The 16,495-nt window shown below is 49.4% G+C and overlaps 1 protein-coding gene across 4 annotated transcripts in view; it reads right to left on the bottom strand.

The window, feature by feature from the left end:
• Window positions 1–9,940: 9,940 nt before the first annotated feature.
• The window catches only part of AMDHD2 (amidohydrolase domain containing 2), a 23,787-nt gene continuing 17,232 nt past the window's right edge, over window positions 9,941–16,495 (bottom strand). For all 4 annotated transcript variants that reach the window (XM_048868043.2, XM_048868048.2, XM_048868044.2 and 1 more), the window contains 2 exons: window positions 12,760–12,861; window positions 9,941–12,129 (listed from right to left, as the gene is read on the bottom strand). In XM_048868043.2, the coding sequence (XP_048724000.1) occupies window positions 12,041–12,129; window positions 12,760–12,861 (191 nt within the window). In that variant the 3' untranslated portion in view covers window positions 9,941–12,040. The remainder of the gene's footprint in view (window positions 12,130–12,759; window positions 12,862–16,495) is intronic.

The following is a 16,495-nucleotide window of genomic DNA, read 5'->3' as shown; positions in this document are numbered from 1 at the left end:
ACCCCTAGGTCCTTTTCCGCAGAACTGCTGCCTAGCCATTCGGTCCCTAGTCTGTAGCTGTGCATTGGGTTCTTCCGTCCTAAGTGCAGGACCCTGCACTTATCCTTATTGAACCTCATCAGATTTCTTTTGGCCCAGTCCTCCAATTTGTCTAGGTCCCTCTGTATCCTATCCCTGCCCTCCAGCATATCTACCACTCCTCCCAGTTTAGTATCATCCGCAAATTTGCTGAGAGTGCAATCCACACCATCCTCCAGATCATTTATGAAGATATTGAACAAAACCGGCCCCAGGACCGACCCCTGGGGCACTCCACTTGACACTGGCTGCCAACTAGACATGGAGCCATTGATCACTACCCGTTGAGCCCGACAATCTAGCCAACTTTCTACCCACCTTATAGTGCATTCATCCAGCCTGTACTTCTTTAACTTGCTGACAAGAATACTGTGGGAGACCATGTCAAAAGCTTTGCTAAAGTCAAGAAACAATACATCCACTGCTTTCCCTTCATCCACAGAACCAGTAATCTCAATCAATGCAAGAGGTGTCTATTTAGTGGGTCTAGTGAAGACCTGCTAAATTGATGGGAGAGCGTGCTCTCCGGTGGACTCTGGTATTCCAGATCCCCGAGAAGCATAAGGGAAGTTAGTGGGAGAGCGTCTCCCATCAACACAGTGAAGTGTAGATGCTGCAGTAAGTCGACCTAAGCTACATCAACTTACATAACTGGAGTAGCATAACTTAGGTCAACTTACCACGGTAGTATACAGTATACTGTGACGTTCTGTACCTTGGGGAACATCCAGCACCCTCATGTTCATCCTTATAATATGGTTGTGTGGTATCTAATGCAAAGTTTGTCATGTCGGGTGTCTTTGGAAGGCTCATGATGCACTGAGCATTGTTGTTATAGTAATGTTATAAGTTGTAATTTCATGTATATCGTTAATGGACTTAACCTCCATGAATTTATCCAGTTCTCTTTTAAACCCTGTTATAGTCCTAGCCTTCACAACCTCCTCAGGCAAGGAGTTCCACAGGTTGACTGTGCGCTGAGTGAGGAAGAACTTCCTTTTATTTGTTTTAAAGCTGCTGCCCATTAATTTCATTTGGTAGCCCCTAGTTCTCATATTATGGGAACAAGTAAATAACTTTTCCTTATTCACTTTCTCCACACCACTCGTGATTTTATATACCTCTATCACATCCCCCCTTAGTCTCCTCTTTTCCAAGCTGAAAAGTCCTAGCCTGTTTAATCTCTCCTCATATGGAACCTGTTCCAAACCCCTAATCATTTTAGTTGCCCTTTTCTGAACCTTTTCTAATGCCAGTATATCTTTTTTGAGATGAGGGGACCACATCTGTACACAGTATTCAAGATGTGGGCGTACCAGGGATTTATATAAGGGCACTAAGATATTCTCCATCTTATTCTCTGTCCCTTTTTTAATGACTCCTAACATCCCGTTTGCTTTTTTGACTGCTGCTGCACACTGCATAGACGTCTTCATTACCACCAAGCGACTGAAGCACTGATCAAAGGGGAAAGCCTGGGTGAAGGGCAATCAGCTAGCCTGTGGTGAGAAACATCTAAGGTTGTAAGGGCTTTGGAAGTGTTAAACTCAGCTTAGAACGTGTTTTGCTTTTATTTCATTTGACCAAATCCGACTTGTTATGCTTTGACATATAATCACTTAATATCTATCTTTGTAGTTAATAAATCTGTTTATTCTACCTGAAGTAGTGCGTTTGGTTTAAAGCCTGTCAGAGACTCCCTTTAGGATAACAAGGCTGGTACATATCAATTTCTTTGTTAAATTGATGAACTCATATAAGCTTGCAGTGTCCAGCAGGCATAACTGGACACTGCAAGACTGAGGTTTCTAGGGTTATGTCTGGGACCAGAGATATCGGCTAGTGTCATTCGGTTGCACAATCCAAGGAGCTGCTTACATACCAGAGGCTGTGTGAGAACAGCCCAGGAGTGGGGGTTCTCACAACAGAGCAGGGTAAGGCTGGCTCCCAGAGTCAAGGATTGGAGTGACCTAGCAGATCATCAGTCTGGATAACACCAGAGGGGAATGTCACGTATTCATAGTGTGATGGGGCAAAGCCAGATGGCTATAGTAAAGTAATGGGAGACATATTAGCCATAGGCTAAACAAATCCCTGTTACCAGGATAAGCAAATGGTAGCTACTCCAGGTCAATGAAGATACCTGGGGCCACTTAACATCTTTCCAGAAGGCAGGAAGGACAACTAGGTTGATTAGGACACCTGAAGCCAATCAGGGGCTGGCTGAAACTAGTTAAAAGCCTCCCAGTTAGTCAGGTGGGTGTGTGTGTGTCAGGAGCTGCAGGAGGAAGCCATTCTGTTGGAGAGACTGAGCAGCACAAACCATATCAGGCACAAGGAAGGAGGCCCTGAGGTAAGGGTGAAGTGGATCTTGAGAAGTGGGGGCTGCTGTGGGGAAATGGCCCAGGGAATTGTACACGTCCCGTTTCTAAAAAGTCAGCTACCATAGCTGATACTATTAGGGTTCCTAGTCTGGAGTAGGGTGGGGGCCTGGGCTCTCCCCTTTGCCCCCCAGTTAATGACTGAGACTGGGAGACAACAGAGACTGTGAGAGCAGTTTCTCACCTCCCTTGCTGGCTTAGGATGAATATGGCTCAGTAGGCTGTGACCCTTGCATCTAGAGAGAGAAGGGCTACATGGAGGGTCACAGTGAGCCTCTGAGGCTACTGAATTCCACCAGGAAATGTGGGACCCATGGAGACAAGGACAGAGCTTTGTCACAACTGGTGTAAGGCATGGGATCATCATTCATAGTGTGGCGGAAGAAAGAGGTTAAAAAAAAGTGAACTGGGGTTTTGGATTTTTGTTTTGTTTGTTTGCTTTGTACCACAATAGAGGAGGTGGTAAGAGCTCTGATATAAGCCATGGCAGCCCAGCAGGAGGCCACCTGGGTTCAGGTAATGGCACAACAGGAGTCTATGTGGCTACAGCAGGAAACCAATCAATTATTAATGGATCCAGGTGACTCAAGATCGTGCCCTCTTGCAAGAGGTAATGGACCAGCTGAAGATCCTTACCACCCAGGGCCAGGGGCCTACTGGTTGTCTGCCAAAGATGATGTCGGAAGATGATGTAGAGGCATATCTCCTCTCATTCAAAAGGATTGCTCAGCATGAAACGTGACACCAGGAGCAGTGGGCCAGCATTCTCGCCCCTTTTTTGTGCGCGCAGAGGCCCGGAAGGCCTACTTTGACTTGCCTGGCACAGGCGCCACTAACTATACCCCGCTGAAGGCAGAGATCCTAGCATGATTGGGGTGACAGCAGCAGTGCAGGCCCAGAGGTTCAATGAGTGGAAATACCAGGAGAACAAACCCCTGAGGTCCCAGCTATTCGACCTCAGACACTTCGCTTGGAAGTAGTTACAGCCTGAGGCGTGCAACCTGGAGGAGATTTTGGAGACCCTCGTCATGGACCATTACATGCGAGGATGCCACCAGGTCTCCGCAAATGGGTAGGCCAGAATGATCCATCCACCTATGGTGAGATGATCACGCTGGTAGAAAGATGCATGACACCCAGGGAATTGACCCGCCTACGCAAAGAAGGTTGGGCAGCCAAACCCCTGGGGAGTCTGAGGTGGAAGAAGGGTGGGGGGCAAAAACCAGTGGGGACCCCAGAAGGAAGGGATTGGCCTAAGTGTGGGGAACCCTGGGACTAAAACCCTAATCCCCATGGTAGGGGAGTGATTAAAAGTAATTATAGATGTTATGCATGTGGCAAGTGGGGACACATAGCAGCACAGTGTCCCAGCACTGAGGAGCCTATGCAATGTAACTTGGGGGATTGGAAAGTCCCGTGCTCCCTTATCCACCTTCCTTGCAGGCGTCACATTAGCGCCACATAACTACACCAGGCCGGTCTTTCGGGGGGGGGCCTCTGCATCCTATGCTTCATATGGGAAGAGCGGAGCTTGAGCCTTCCGCTTGCCCCGCTTACCCCTTACTAGATCCCAGCCCTTCATGGTATCATCTGCTGGCGGGGAGGGAAGATTCCCCCGGGGCGGGTCCTCTCCCATGCGTGGCGGTAATCCCGCTGCACCCTCCTCCATAGGCCCTGCCAGACTGCATGCAGCAGAGGCGGTGCTCTCCTGCTCATCTGGGCGTGCTGGGGGAAGTGCCCCTAAGGCCCAAGTGGGAGTGGTAGTGGGCTGGGAAGAAGGAGGGGCAGCTCTAGGCACCAGGCAGCCAGCGATGACTTGGGCGGCACCCTGCTGGGGGTCCCGGACACTCCTTCGTGCTAGGCCAAGAGGAAGTCCCTCCAGACATGTCCCATCGCCTGGCAGAGGTAGCACTGGGCCTCCCCTGTAGAATAATGCACCCACTGGCGGGCCCCCTGATAGGGGACCAGGAAGGACCCTTTGAGTGCCTCTCTGTCACGCACTGCTAGCGGCAGTTGAAGCTGTACGTGCCGGCAGAATGAGAGGATGTGACGGAGGGCGGGGTCTTTGTAACCCAGCGGGAGAGGGCTGACCACGGAGATGGGTTTCCCAAGGGTAGAGAGGGTGGGTAGCAGGGCAGCATTGGGAAGAAAGAGAGGGACGGAGGTCAGGACCAGTAGGATGCCCAGGTCTTGCAGGGGGATGAACACACCCTCCACCGCCAGGCCCTTTTCTACCGCTTCCTGGACAGCGGCCTTTGATGCCAGGAAGAAGACTACCTTACCGTACATTTTGGAGGCCGCCACGATGGCCGTGGGTCCCACCACCCTCATCAGCGCCCGCACGTAGGTCTCCACATGGGACGAGGCGGGCACCAGGAGGCAACAGACGCCGTGCTTTCTGGTCAAGGTGGGGAAGGGGCCCCGGCCACCAGAGATGGAAGTGGAGGCGGTGGCCAGGAGAGGTGACATAGCAGCAGGCGTGGGGGGGCGGGGGTGTCGCCGCCACCTGGGTGTACACCCTGGGGGCTGGGAGAGGGGCACCTGCAGTGCTGGTGGAGAGAGCAACGGGGAGGGATGCCGCAGCCGGTGGCGGGGCTGCGGCAGAGGGGGCAGCCCCCACCATGGAGGGCCTTGTCTCTTTGGTGGGGCCCTTACCCTTTTTCCCCTGGCCTTTCCCACTAGCTGGGGGGACCCCCCCACCACAGAGTCTGAGGGGGCGAGGGACGTGGCAGCAGTGGAGTCTACCCTGGTGCCCGCCGCTGCCAGTGCCCCAGAGGGGGTGGTAGCAGGTGGTTTGGCAATGGCAGTCGAGGTGGGAGCCACAGGGGACAACGGGGGGTGGGCAGGTGGAGGAGGGGCAGTGGGGGCTGCCTGAGGGTTCCCACTTACTTTGTCCCCTGCCATAATGACCATGGATGGAGGACAGACACCGGAGAGGCTGTAGGAAAGTGAGGAAACAGGGCGACCACTCCTCCCTGCTAGGCTGCAGGCAGGGAGGAGGGTGTCAAAGGGGAGGGCTGGATGGGGGGGGCTATCAAGAACTTAGAACTCCCCTAGCATTGGGGAGTGCAGTGATATAGGTTCAAGCAAAACAGGGGAGGGGCATAAGCACATGGGAGGGGGCTTGGGTGCATGAAGCAAGGAGCTAATCAGGGCAGGAGAACCACAGGGAGGAGCCGGGGAGCGGGGGGACACAACCAGGCTAGAGATAGGACAAGGAAATCAGGGGCTAGCTTCAGAGGCTGGGGCGGGGCAAACAAAACTGCAGAGGGAAAAGGGCAGGGCAGGCAAACAAACTGAAGCTGCTGAGGGGGAAGCAAAGGGGTGCAAGGGGAGAGGGGGAGACTGCTGCAGGGAAGGGGGGGTGTCGGTCCAAGGGGAGGGGGGCACATGCGCCCATGTGCGTTTGCAGAAAAAGTCAATGTTGCTGGCCACTGCTTCAGGCCCAAATGGTGAAAACAGGGTGGGGCAAGCCAAGCAAGCAGCTGAGTCCCAGAGGCAGGAGCGGAGGCAGAGAGTAAGCCGCCAGTGGGGATAGTGGAGGGGGCAGCGATGCCAGTGGTGGGGACACATGGATGGACCAAGGGGAGGCGCCACACCACACCCCCCGTGTCCTCACAAACAAAGTCAAGACCCCCACAAGAGCACAGTTTGAAAGTTACTCAGCCTGTAGAAGGCCCCCTCCACAGGGGTCTGCAGAGGCGCTGCATGCTTCCCCAGCAGCAGATGGTCCCCTTTTTCCTTATCCTCAAGACTCCAACAGCTCCTAGGCAGCAACAGCAGCTCCAGCAGGCAGTCTGGTGGTCAAGCAGGAAGGACCCCTCTCTGGCGGTGGTGGTGTCTACAGCAGCAACAGCTGGGGGTGTGGTCCCTCACTCCCCTCCTCTGGGGAGCGGGCCAGCAGCCCTCCCCCCCCAAGGGGCTGCAACAGGAGCAGTAACAACTGGGGGGGTAGGGTGGTCCAGCAGCCAGGTAGTAGAGAAGGGGGGGTTGTCTGGCCCAGCCAGGGGAGTAGCTGCAGCAGGAGTAGCGAGAGCCCAGGGCCTAGGAGCAGTAGTCTCCCACCTCCCTCCAAGCCAGAGGGCTATAGGAAAGGAGTGGGAGACAGAGATAGTAGCTCCAGGCTAAACAAATCCCTGTTACTAGGATAAGCAAATGACAGCTGCTCCAGGTCAATTAAGATACCTGGGTCCAATTAGGAACTTTCCAGAAGGTAGGGAGAACAGCTGTTGATTGGGACAACTGAAGCCAATCGGGCTGGCTGAAACTAGTTAAAAGCCTCCCAGTTAGTTAGGTGGGTGTATGTGTGTCAGGAACTATAGGAGGAAGCTATGTTAGAGAGACTGAGCAGCACAAACCATATCAGGCACAAGGAAGGAGACCCTGAGGTAAGGGTAAAGTGGGGGCTGCTGTAGGGAAGTGGCCCAGGGAATTGTATGTGTCCTGTTTCTAAAAAGTCAGCTACCATAGCTGATACTATTAGGGTCCCTGGGCTGGAGCTGAGTAGAGAGGGTCCTGGGCTCCCCTTTTGTGCCTGCCCCCCCCCCCAATTAACCACTGAGAGTGGGAGATAAGAGACTATGTAAGGGAGGGTAGCTTCTCCTCACCTCCCTTGTTGGCTTATGATGAATATGGCTCAGTAGGCTGTGACCCTTGCATCTAGAGAGAGAAGGGCTACGTGGAGGGTCACAGTGAGCCTCTGAGGCTAGTGAAATCTGCCAGGAAGTGTGGGACCCACGGAGACAAGGACAGAGCTTTGTCACAATAGCCTTAGGCTTACCTCCAAAAGCAGAGACTAGCTGATCCCTTTACTATTTATTTGTACGCATTCCCACGCCCAAATAAAAAACCCACACAAAACCACAACCCTCTGTTAACTGAGAATTCAGGTTTCTCCTGTGGATTTCCTGGCCGAAAACACAACCCCTAAAAATCAAAGGAACTAAGTTTAAAACAGTCACTCCCCTCACCAAAAGTGCTCTCCAAACATTCAGTCACTGGAGCACACCAACTCCCCTGAACATATTCATTTTCAATTCAACCATCCCATATCAATACACACTAACAATTGACTGTGACACTCTGCACCTCATGTTCACCATAGTGTTATGATTGACATAATTATGATGCACCTTGTACAAAGTGTCATGTAAGGTAAGTTATGATTTGCTGAACGATTATCCTATTTGTATGCATGTATTAAATTTGTATCTGAAGTTATGAATATTGACTGTGCATCTGTATTTCAAGTGTGCTTGCTCTGCATAGCACCCACAAAGCTTTACTTCTCGTCTGGCCAGCACATTGTGAAGGAACTATTCAAGTTGAATGGCCCATCAGAAAACACTTAACTCACAATGGACCATAGAAGAAGCCTATCTACACCTGATGGACCTTCCTCAGGAAGTATGGGTAATGGCCCCTGCTATGACTCAGTGAAGCATGCAAGGGCATGTGATGAGATCATGTGATACTGAACTCCATTTTGGTACTTGTATTTTTCCACAAACTGGGCTTGGAACTTGTCTTAGAACAAAGGGGTTCCTGCCCTATGGAAGAAACTATAAAAGGGGGAAGTGACATCACCAAGAAGCCTCACCCTCCACCCAAGATACATAGATATTAAGGTCAGAAGGGACCATTATGATCATCTAGTCTGACCTCCTGCACAACGCAGGCCACACAATCTCACCCATCCACTCCTGCGAAAAACTTCTCACCTATGTCTGAGCTATTGAAGTCCTCAAATTGTGGTTTAAAGACTTCAAGGAGCAGAGAATCCTCCAGCAAGTGACCCATGCCCCATGCTACAGAGGAAGGTGAAAAAGCTCCAGGGCCTCTTCCAATCTGCCCTGGAGGAAAATTCCTTCCTGACACCAAATATGGTGATCAGCTAAATCCTGAGCATATGGGCAAGATTCACCAGCCAGATACCCAGAAAAGAATTCTCTGTAGTAAGTCAGATCCCACCCCATCTAACATCTCATCACAGGCCATTGGGCATATTTGCCAAAATCATGTTGTTCCATCATATCATCTCTTCCATAAACTATCGAGTCTAATCTTAAAGCCAGATAGGTCTTTTGCCCCCACTGCTTCCCTTGGAAAGCTATTCCAAAACTTCACTCCTCTGATGGTTAGGAACCTTCGTCTAATTCAAGTCTAAACTTGAAGAAACACCTTTGAAACAAAGATTGAACTAGGGGGAAGTGCTGGTCCCAGGCTGGAAGAGAGGATTCCTGCCTGCACATAAAACGTCTATAAACTGCTTGTACTGTAAGGTGGAACCTCCATTCTTAGAGGTTTTGACAAAGCCCTGGCTGGGATGATTTTAGTTGGTGTTGGTCCTGCTTTGAGCAGAGGGTTGGACTAGATGACCTCCTGAGGTCTCTTCCAACCCTAATCTTCTATGATTCTATCTAACAGGGTGAGATATTGTTTGATTCAAATCCTGTGTAGTGGTCAGTTTGGATGAGCTATTGCCAGCAGGAGAGTGAGTTTGTGTGTGTGGGGAGGCGGGGGTGAGAACCTGGATTTGTGCTGGAAATGGCCCAACTTGATGATCACTTTAGATAAGCTATTACCAGCAGGAGAGTGGGGTGGGAGGAGGTATTGTTTCATGGTCTCTGTGTATATAATGTCTTCTGCAGTTTCCACAGTATGCATCCGATGAAGCGAGCTGTAGCTCACGAAAGCTCATGCTCAAATAAATTGGTTAGTCTCTAAGGTGCCACAAGTCCTCCTTTTCTTTTTGCGAATACAGACTAACACAGCTGTTACTCTGAAACCTGTGTAGTGTATATGATTACTTAAACAAAATACAACCTTCTTTGATCTGTTTGCTATCACTTATAATAAATCTATTTTATATTTTACCTAAAAACAGTGTGGTGTGAGTGAAGTGTTTGGGGGAAAATCTCAGCTCAGTTAACAAAGGTTTGTACATATTCCTTTCCACTGAGGGAAGGGCAGACTGGATAATTGTAATCTTTACTAGTCAGGCTTTTTTGGACCAGCGCAGGATGCCAGGGTCCTGGCCTGGGGGTATTTTGGCTGGAGCCAAAACTACTATTGTTAGTTCATGTAGTGGCTGGCCAGAACATTCATGAACACAGCTGGGTGTGGCCCCCACCTGTGGATGTTTGTGTGAGGGCAAACTTGAAGGGCTTTGCAGCTTATTACAATGGCATTCTGAGAGGGAACCCAGATTGGTAAAATAAAGTGCTCAGTAGTACCCCAGTTCCAGGTTGCACCGGGGGGTGGGGTGGGGAGAGGAACTGTCACAGTGACCACCACACAGCAACTGACAGTCTGAACACTGGCCTGTTAACATTCCATTTCCGTCTACAACACACTATGTATGTACATAAAAGGGTGGGTATGGGGGAGTTTCAATCATACATGCATATAGTATCGTTAATTCTCTGCATTGGATAACTGATCCACCTCATTCTTAAAGTCAGACTATATTTATACTGCAGTTTGAGCACTTAAATCTATAACGTTTATTCAATTAAAAACATTCTCAAAATTAGGGTCTATCAAACTTCTTTGTCCTGACATTTCCTCCAATTTTATACAGAGGCCCCATAGCAGTCAGAAGTGCCAGTGGTGAGGGGTGGAACCCCAGAGTGCTGCACATGCTCGCACACTTGACATCTCCTTCAAATGTTGCAGCCTGGGAGGGCAGAGTATCCGCTGATCTAGGCAGCAGATGTTAGAAATTCTCTGAGGAGACCAGTGATGCCAGCAGGGGTTACATCTACAAAGAGGCCTCATTCAGATGTTTTTTCCAGTGAACTTATAAAAAGGTATGGCAAGGAAGAACAAATCTAACTAAAACCCACCAGATTTAAGGTTTCTTTATGAACTTGAAACTTGCTAAGATGCCCCACAGGTTTTTAAGTCCCATCATTGAGATGATTTAGGTCAATCCGACAGACACCGTCTCCTCTACCTATGAGGGGGTGTTTCAGATACATTTTTCTTGGTGGTAAGTTCATAATCAAGATCAGGTTTAGAATGGAAACTCTCTCAGCCTCCTATAGAGAGGCAGAAAGCTAACTGACACATCAAGTGAAGGTAATTATGAGAATGAGCAGATAAGCAACCATCTAATCCCATGCAGAGCTTCTAGTGAGGATATAAACCCTGAGAGAACCCCGCACCTCAAGACGGAATGGTGTCCAGTTACATCACTGCCATTTTGGATACATTCCCTACAGCAAAAGCATCTCGCCTCATCACTGACACGTAGGGCTTGTCTACTTACATTTTATAGCACTCTAACTTGCTGGCTCAGGGGCGTGAAAAATCACCCCCCTGAGCACAGCAAGTCTGAGCGCTTTAAAGCGCTAGTGTAGACGTGCTCCCAGCATTCTGAGCTAATCCCCTCGTGGAGGTGGATTACCAGGAGTGATGGGCAAGCTCTCTCCCAGCGCTCGTGCATGACCATACTCGCACTTCAAAGCGCTGCCGTGGGAGCGTTCCCGTGGAAGCGCTTTGAAGTTTCCAGTGCAGCCATGCCCAAAGAAACTAACAGTCCAGCAAGCTGTGTGGAGTCCTCAGGAAGCTCTCCAGCCATATGAGTTTAATACAGATGGGAATATATACTAGAGCCTGTAAGACCCACTTTGCATGTGTATATAGTTCAAGACCAACATTGCTTTCTGTTGCAGAATGAAGTCCATGCACCTAGCAGACAAACTCGCCGCCAAAGCAGCAAGATAGCATGAGGAGCCAGCAGCTCCTGCTTTTCTTGGGTTTGTACACACCCCTGAGGATTCAGCCCAGGAGGAAAGTTGGCGGTGTGGGTCTCACCCCAGGGAGCAACACAAGGCACTAGGGCTGCCCACAGCCTGAGCAAGGCAGTGAGTACTGTGCTTCGGGGTACAGGAAATCAAGGGTGCCACATGAAATCACAGCCCTTGGCTGACAGTGCCAGGTGAAGAAGTTGCCCCCTCCACAGGCTCCCAAACAGATTGCAGGCTGTCACCAGAGCTGCTTCAAGGCCACTGGGATTTCTTTAGAAAATGGGCAGATTAACATTAGGAAGTCGACATGCTGGTACTAAGAGGCCCAATGGTGAGAGACAAAGGGCACAGCGAGAGGCCTACCCTGGGAGGAAGTTAGTGTTGTGTGTCTGCAGTGATATGCACACAGACCTATGTGGTCACATATAGACACAGAACGCGCATGGAGCAGCTACCCTTTCCTCTACAGCAGGGCTCAAATGCAGTGCTCTGGAGAGAACAAGGAGACAGACAGGCACCTTGTCCTTCAGGTAGCTCCATCATAGAGTGATCCCAGCAGCAGAGCTCCACCCACTCTTGTCTAGCAGAGAGCTGATGAACTCATTGCAGGCAGGGCTGTCAACTGAAAGCAAGGGCTGCTCTGGGACATGCAGCTCTTTGGTACTTTCAAGGGTGACCCAGGAGGAAGAAACACCAAGGTCTTAAAGCATTCTTTGAGAGGGAGAGGACAATGCGGCTGCCAGTGACCACTGAACATGGCACTTGGGGGAGCTGGTAGTTGGCACCAGGGTTGCAGGAGTGCTGCCAGTCCCAGGTGAGTCTCTGGTTTCATATAGTGAAGATGTCTTGACTCCAGACCCGTTCACCTGCGATGTATGTGGCTCGCACGTGTAGGCTGTTGTCCAGCAGCAGGAAATCTGCAGCAGACAGAAGAAGCGGGAATCAGAGGCAGCAGGAGTGGTGCTTAATCTGTTGGGGTTGCCATGGAAAAGGACTGTAAGGGTTACATTTCCTGCTCATGGAGGAGACATTCCAATATCCACAGACTGCAGAGGATTTACAGTAAGGCACGTACCCCAACAGTGGTAGAACTGCCCCTACCCAGGCTGGCATCTCCACCATTCTGGGGGTGGCAGTTGCATCTTGGGTCTGTACAGGGAGAGCGACCTCCCCTGGTTTACAGATACCACAGGGATGAGACAGAATGAGAGGAATGGATTCAAACAGAGACAATAGGAATCAAAGGAGCCATTTCCCAATCCAAGTGCCAAGGCCAAGCTTGAGAGGGCATCATGTTACTGAGCCTCAGACAGCCGATCCCAGCCCCAACCTGTATCAGTAAGAAGCACTGTAGGGAATGGTGTAGCAGTCCCAATGGTGAGGGAGCTCATAGGTGTCTCAGCCTCAGCTCCTTCTAGGAGCCACCCCCCTGGGAAATGGTGATGGTGGGCTGGGGAGCTCACAGCTACTCCAGCCCTGGCCTCAGCCACCAGAAGACACGGTGGAGAATGATGAAGTGGCACATCAACCTGCCATCATGCTGATACCTGCATCGTTGTCATAGTTCAGCGTCCCCTTTCGGTGCTCAATTCCCAGGAGCTGGGCAGGGTGGAGGGAGGCTGCCTCCAGGGCTGTCTCCACAGTGCATCCTTCGGGGAAGAACAGTGCCTTGTTATGGCAGTTAACAAGCATCCTCTTTCAGGATCCCCCCACTGCTTACCACAGCGGGCAGCCCTTCAGACAAGGTAGGGCTGCTGGAGCAAGGTGACAGCTGAATCAGGGTCCTGCCAAGATACTGACAGCCATCTCTGTGGGAAACGGAACAGCGGGGGGCTGCTGGCTGCTACCCAGCCACACACTGAAATCCAACACATGCTGGGTCTGCTGTGACTACTAGGCCCATAACATTTACCCCCGTTGTAAGCTCAAATGTACAAAGCATGTGAAAGCTCATAAGACAAAATGCTAACCAACAATTTTTGCCTACTTGGAAATTAACCATGAACAGTAGGTTGAGTTGCCAATAAATGAATTATAAACAAGTGCAAGAGTACCAGACAAAGAAGCTAGGTTAGTCTAAACAGAGACCTGATGGTATGAGTCAAGGACTGTGTTGAAATCATCCTTGGTAAAAACAGAAAATGTGGAACCAGAAGTTAATGGACCAAAATTGGTGTGAGGGATATTGGGTCTAGTGGGTAGAGAAAATAATGTGGGGGATGAACTATGCCACCAACATTTCCCCTTTTGGGACTTCCTCAAACAAAAGACTTTGAAAAAAAAATCTCTTTTCCCGTTCCCCCCCCACCCTTGTCTCATCTCATCTTCCCTCACCCCAAGATGGAAGGAGCAGATCAGACTGAAAGACTTTCTTCCAGGCAGAATGCCAGCTGGCCTTGCTCTCAGTTAAGGAATTTTATTTTCACCTGAGTTCTGAAAATCATCACAGCATTATGACACCCAGTCCTTAGCCCACCAGTGGGGATACCTGATTGCCAGCATCGCACAGATGCACAAGATCCTGTTTTGTCTCCCTTCCTTTCATGTTGTTCCGCCCCACTGTCCCCCTTCCTGTCCTATTTCTTATTCTCTTGGCTTTCTATCATCCTGAAATCAGCTGCACTGCATCAGCACAGTGAGATGAGCTGACCAGAGCCTTGCCCCATCTAAGGAGAAAAGACCCAACCAGAGGACATCCCTGATGGGAAAGTGAACCAGGATCCAAGCAACTGGGGCCGTGGTCGACCTGCCAGCCAAAGCATCCATTTAAGACTGACCAACCAGCCAGTATTCCAAAGATGTCAACAAAAGTCTTTGATGTTGCACACCATCTGATTTTACGGAAATATGCTTATGAGTGTGAATATAATGCAACTGGAATATGCTTTATGTAAAAGGTCTCTTGTAAGATATTACAAAGCTTATCTACTGAGTCTGTTCATCCTATTTGTATTTATGTATCATTTTTGTATCTAAAACTAGAAACGATGTTAACTCTGAGGTCCTATTGTAATTATGCAAAGTGTGGGACATTAATGGTGGTTTAGAATCTTGATGGCACCCATTGCCTAGGACAATGGGCTGTAGATGGTTTATTTACCTGCAAGCCTACTTGTGGACATGGGGGGGGGGGCAGCCTATAGGTAATGAAGAATGAGGTCTTACCATGTCACCTGATACTGATGGCCCACCTGTTGATCACTTTAGATAAGCTATTACCAGCAGGACAGTGGGGTGGGAGGAGGTATTGTTTCATATTCTCTGTGTGTATATAAAGTCTGCTGCAGTTTCCACGGTATACATCTGATGAAGTGAGCTGTAGCTCACGAAAGCTCATGCTCAAATAAATTGGTTAGTCTCTAAGGTGCCACAAGTACTCCTTTTCTTTTTGCGAATACACACTAACACGGCTGTTCCTCTGAAACCATCTTAAACCTGGTGCTCTTCCATTTAGAAGGAGGGGTAGGAACCCAGAGAGACAAAGGATTCCCGCCTTGGGCCAAAGCTATAAAAGGGGGTGAAACAGAACAAAGGGGGCTGCAGTCATGAGAAATCCCCCAGCTACCACCTGAGCTGGAACAAGGACTGTACAGGGAAAAGGATTAGGCCCAGACTAAGAAGGAGTCAAGTCTGTGAAAGAAGCTTATTGGAACATCTCTGAGGGTGAGATTTTATCTAATCAGTTTCTTGATGAATTAGGCTTAGACTTGCGTGTTTTGTTTTATTTTGCTTGTAACTTACTTTGTTCTGTCTATGACTTATCACAGAATATCAGGGTTTGAAGGGACCTCAGGAGGTCATCTAGTCCAACCCCCTGCTCAAAGCAAGACTGATCTCCAATTAAATCATCCCAGGCAGGGCTTTGTCAAGCCTGACCTTAAAAATTTCTAAGGAAGGAGATTCCACCACCTCCCTAGGTAGCGCATTCCAGTGTTTCATCACCCTCCTAGTGAAAAAGTTTTTCCTAATATCCAACCTAAATCTCCCCCACTGCAACTTGAGACCATTACTCCTCGTTCTGTCATCTGCTACCACTGAGAACAGTCTAGATCCAGCCTCTTTGGAACCCCCTTCCAGGTAGTTGAAAGCAGCTATCAAATCCCCCCTCATTCTTCTCTTCTGTAGACTAAACATCCCCAGTTCCTTCAGCCTCTCCTCATAGGTCATGTGTTCCAGTCCCCTAATCATTTTTGTTGCCCTCCACTGGACTCTTTCCAATTTTTCCACATCCTTCTTGTAGTGTGGGGCCCAAAATTGGACACAGTACTCCAGATGAGGCCTCACCAGTGTCAAATAGAGGGGAATGATCACATCCCTCGATCTGCTAGCAATGCCCCTACTCATTCCAAAATGACATTGGCCTTATTGGCAACAAGGGCACACTGTTGACTCATATCCAGCTTCTCATCCACTATAACCCCCTGGTCCTTTTCTGCAGAACTGCTGCCTAGCCCTTCGGTCCCTAGTCTGTAGCAGTGCATTGGATTCTTCCATCTTAAGTGCAGGACTCTGCACTTGTCCTTGTTGAACCTCATCAGATTTCTTTTGGCCCAATCCTCTAATTCGTCTAGGTCCCTCTGTATCCTATCCCTACCCTCCAGCGTATCTACCTCTCCTCCCAGTTTAGTGGCACCACTTATACTTAATAAAATCACTTTTATTAACCCAGAGTAAGTAATTAATACCTGGGGGAGTAAACAGCTGTGCATCTCTCTCTCTGTGTTATAGAGGGCGGACAATTTAGGAGTTTACCCTGTATAAGCTTTATACAGAGTATAACAGATTTATTTGGGGTTTGGATCCATTGGGAGCTGGGTGTCTGGGTACTAGAGTCAGGAACACTTTTTAAGCCATTTTCAGTTAAGTCTGCAGATTTGGGGCGTGAGGTTCAGACCCTGGGTCTCTGTTGGAGCAGACTGGTGTGTCTGGCTCAACAAGGCCGGGTTCCGGAGGCTCACACTGGCAGAGAACATGGTCTCAGAGGTAGTCTCAGCATATCAGGTGACAGTCCCAAAGGAGTCTCTGTGACCAAACCTGCCACAGCCTTATGTTCCCCCCCTTTTCTGTCCTATCTGACCTCCGCCTCATGTGGGTCTGTCTGTCAGACACAGGAGAAATGAATACACTTTCCAGATCAGGACTGAATGTAAATTTAACCCTTTCCTTTTACTTAAAGAAAGGTTGTTCTGAAAATGAGACTAATTTTTCTCCAAAAGGAGAGCGACTTTAAAGGGTTTGATTAAGCTTGTTTTTTGTAATCACTCATTTTTAGTATAAATGCTT

This window comes from Caretta caretta, chromosome 10, assembly GCF_965140235.1.
Source record: "Caretta caretta isolate rCarCar2 chromosome 10, rCarCar1.hap1, whole genome shotgun sequence".
NCBI lineage: Eukaryota > Metazoa > Chordata > Testudines > Cheloniidae > Caretta > Caretta caretta.
The sequence above is the reverse complement of the archived record's forward strand: the minus strand, read 5'-3'. Positions and strand labels throughout refer to the sequence as shown.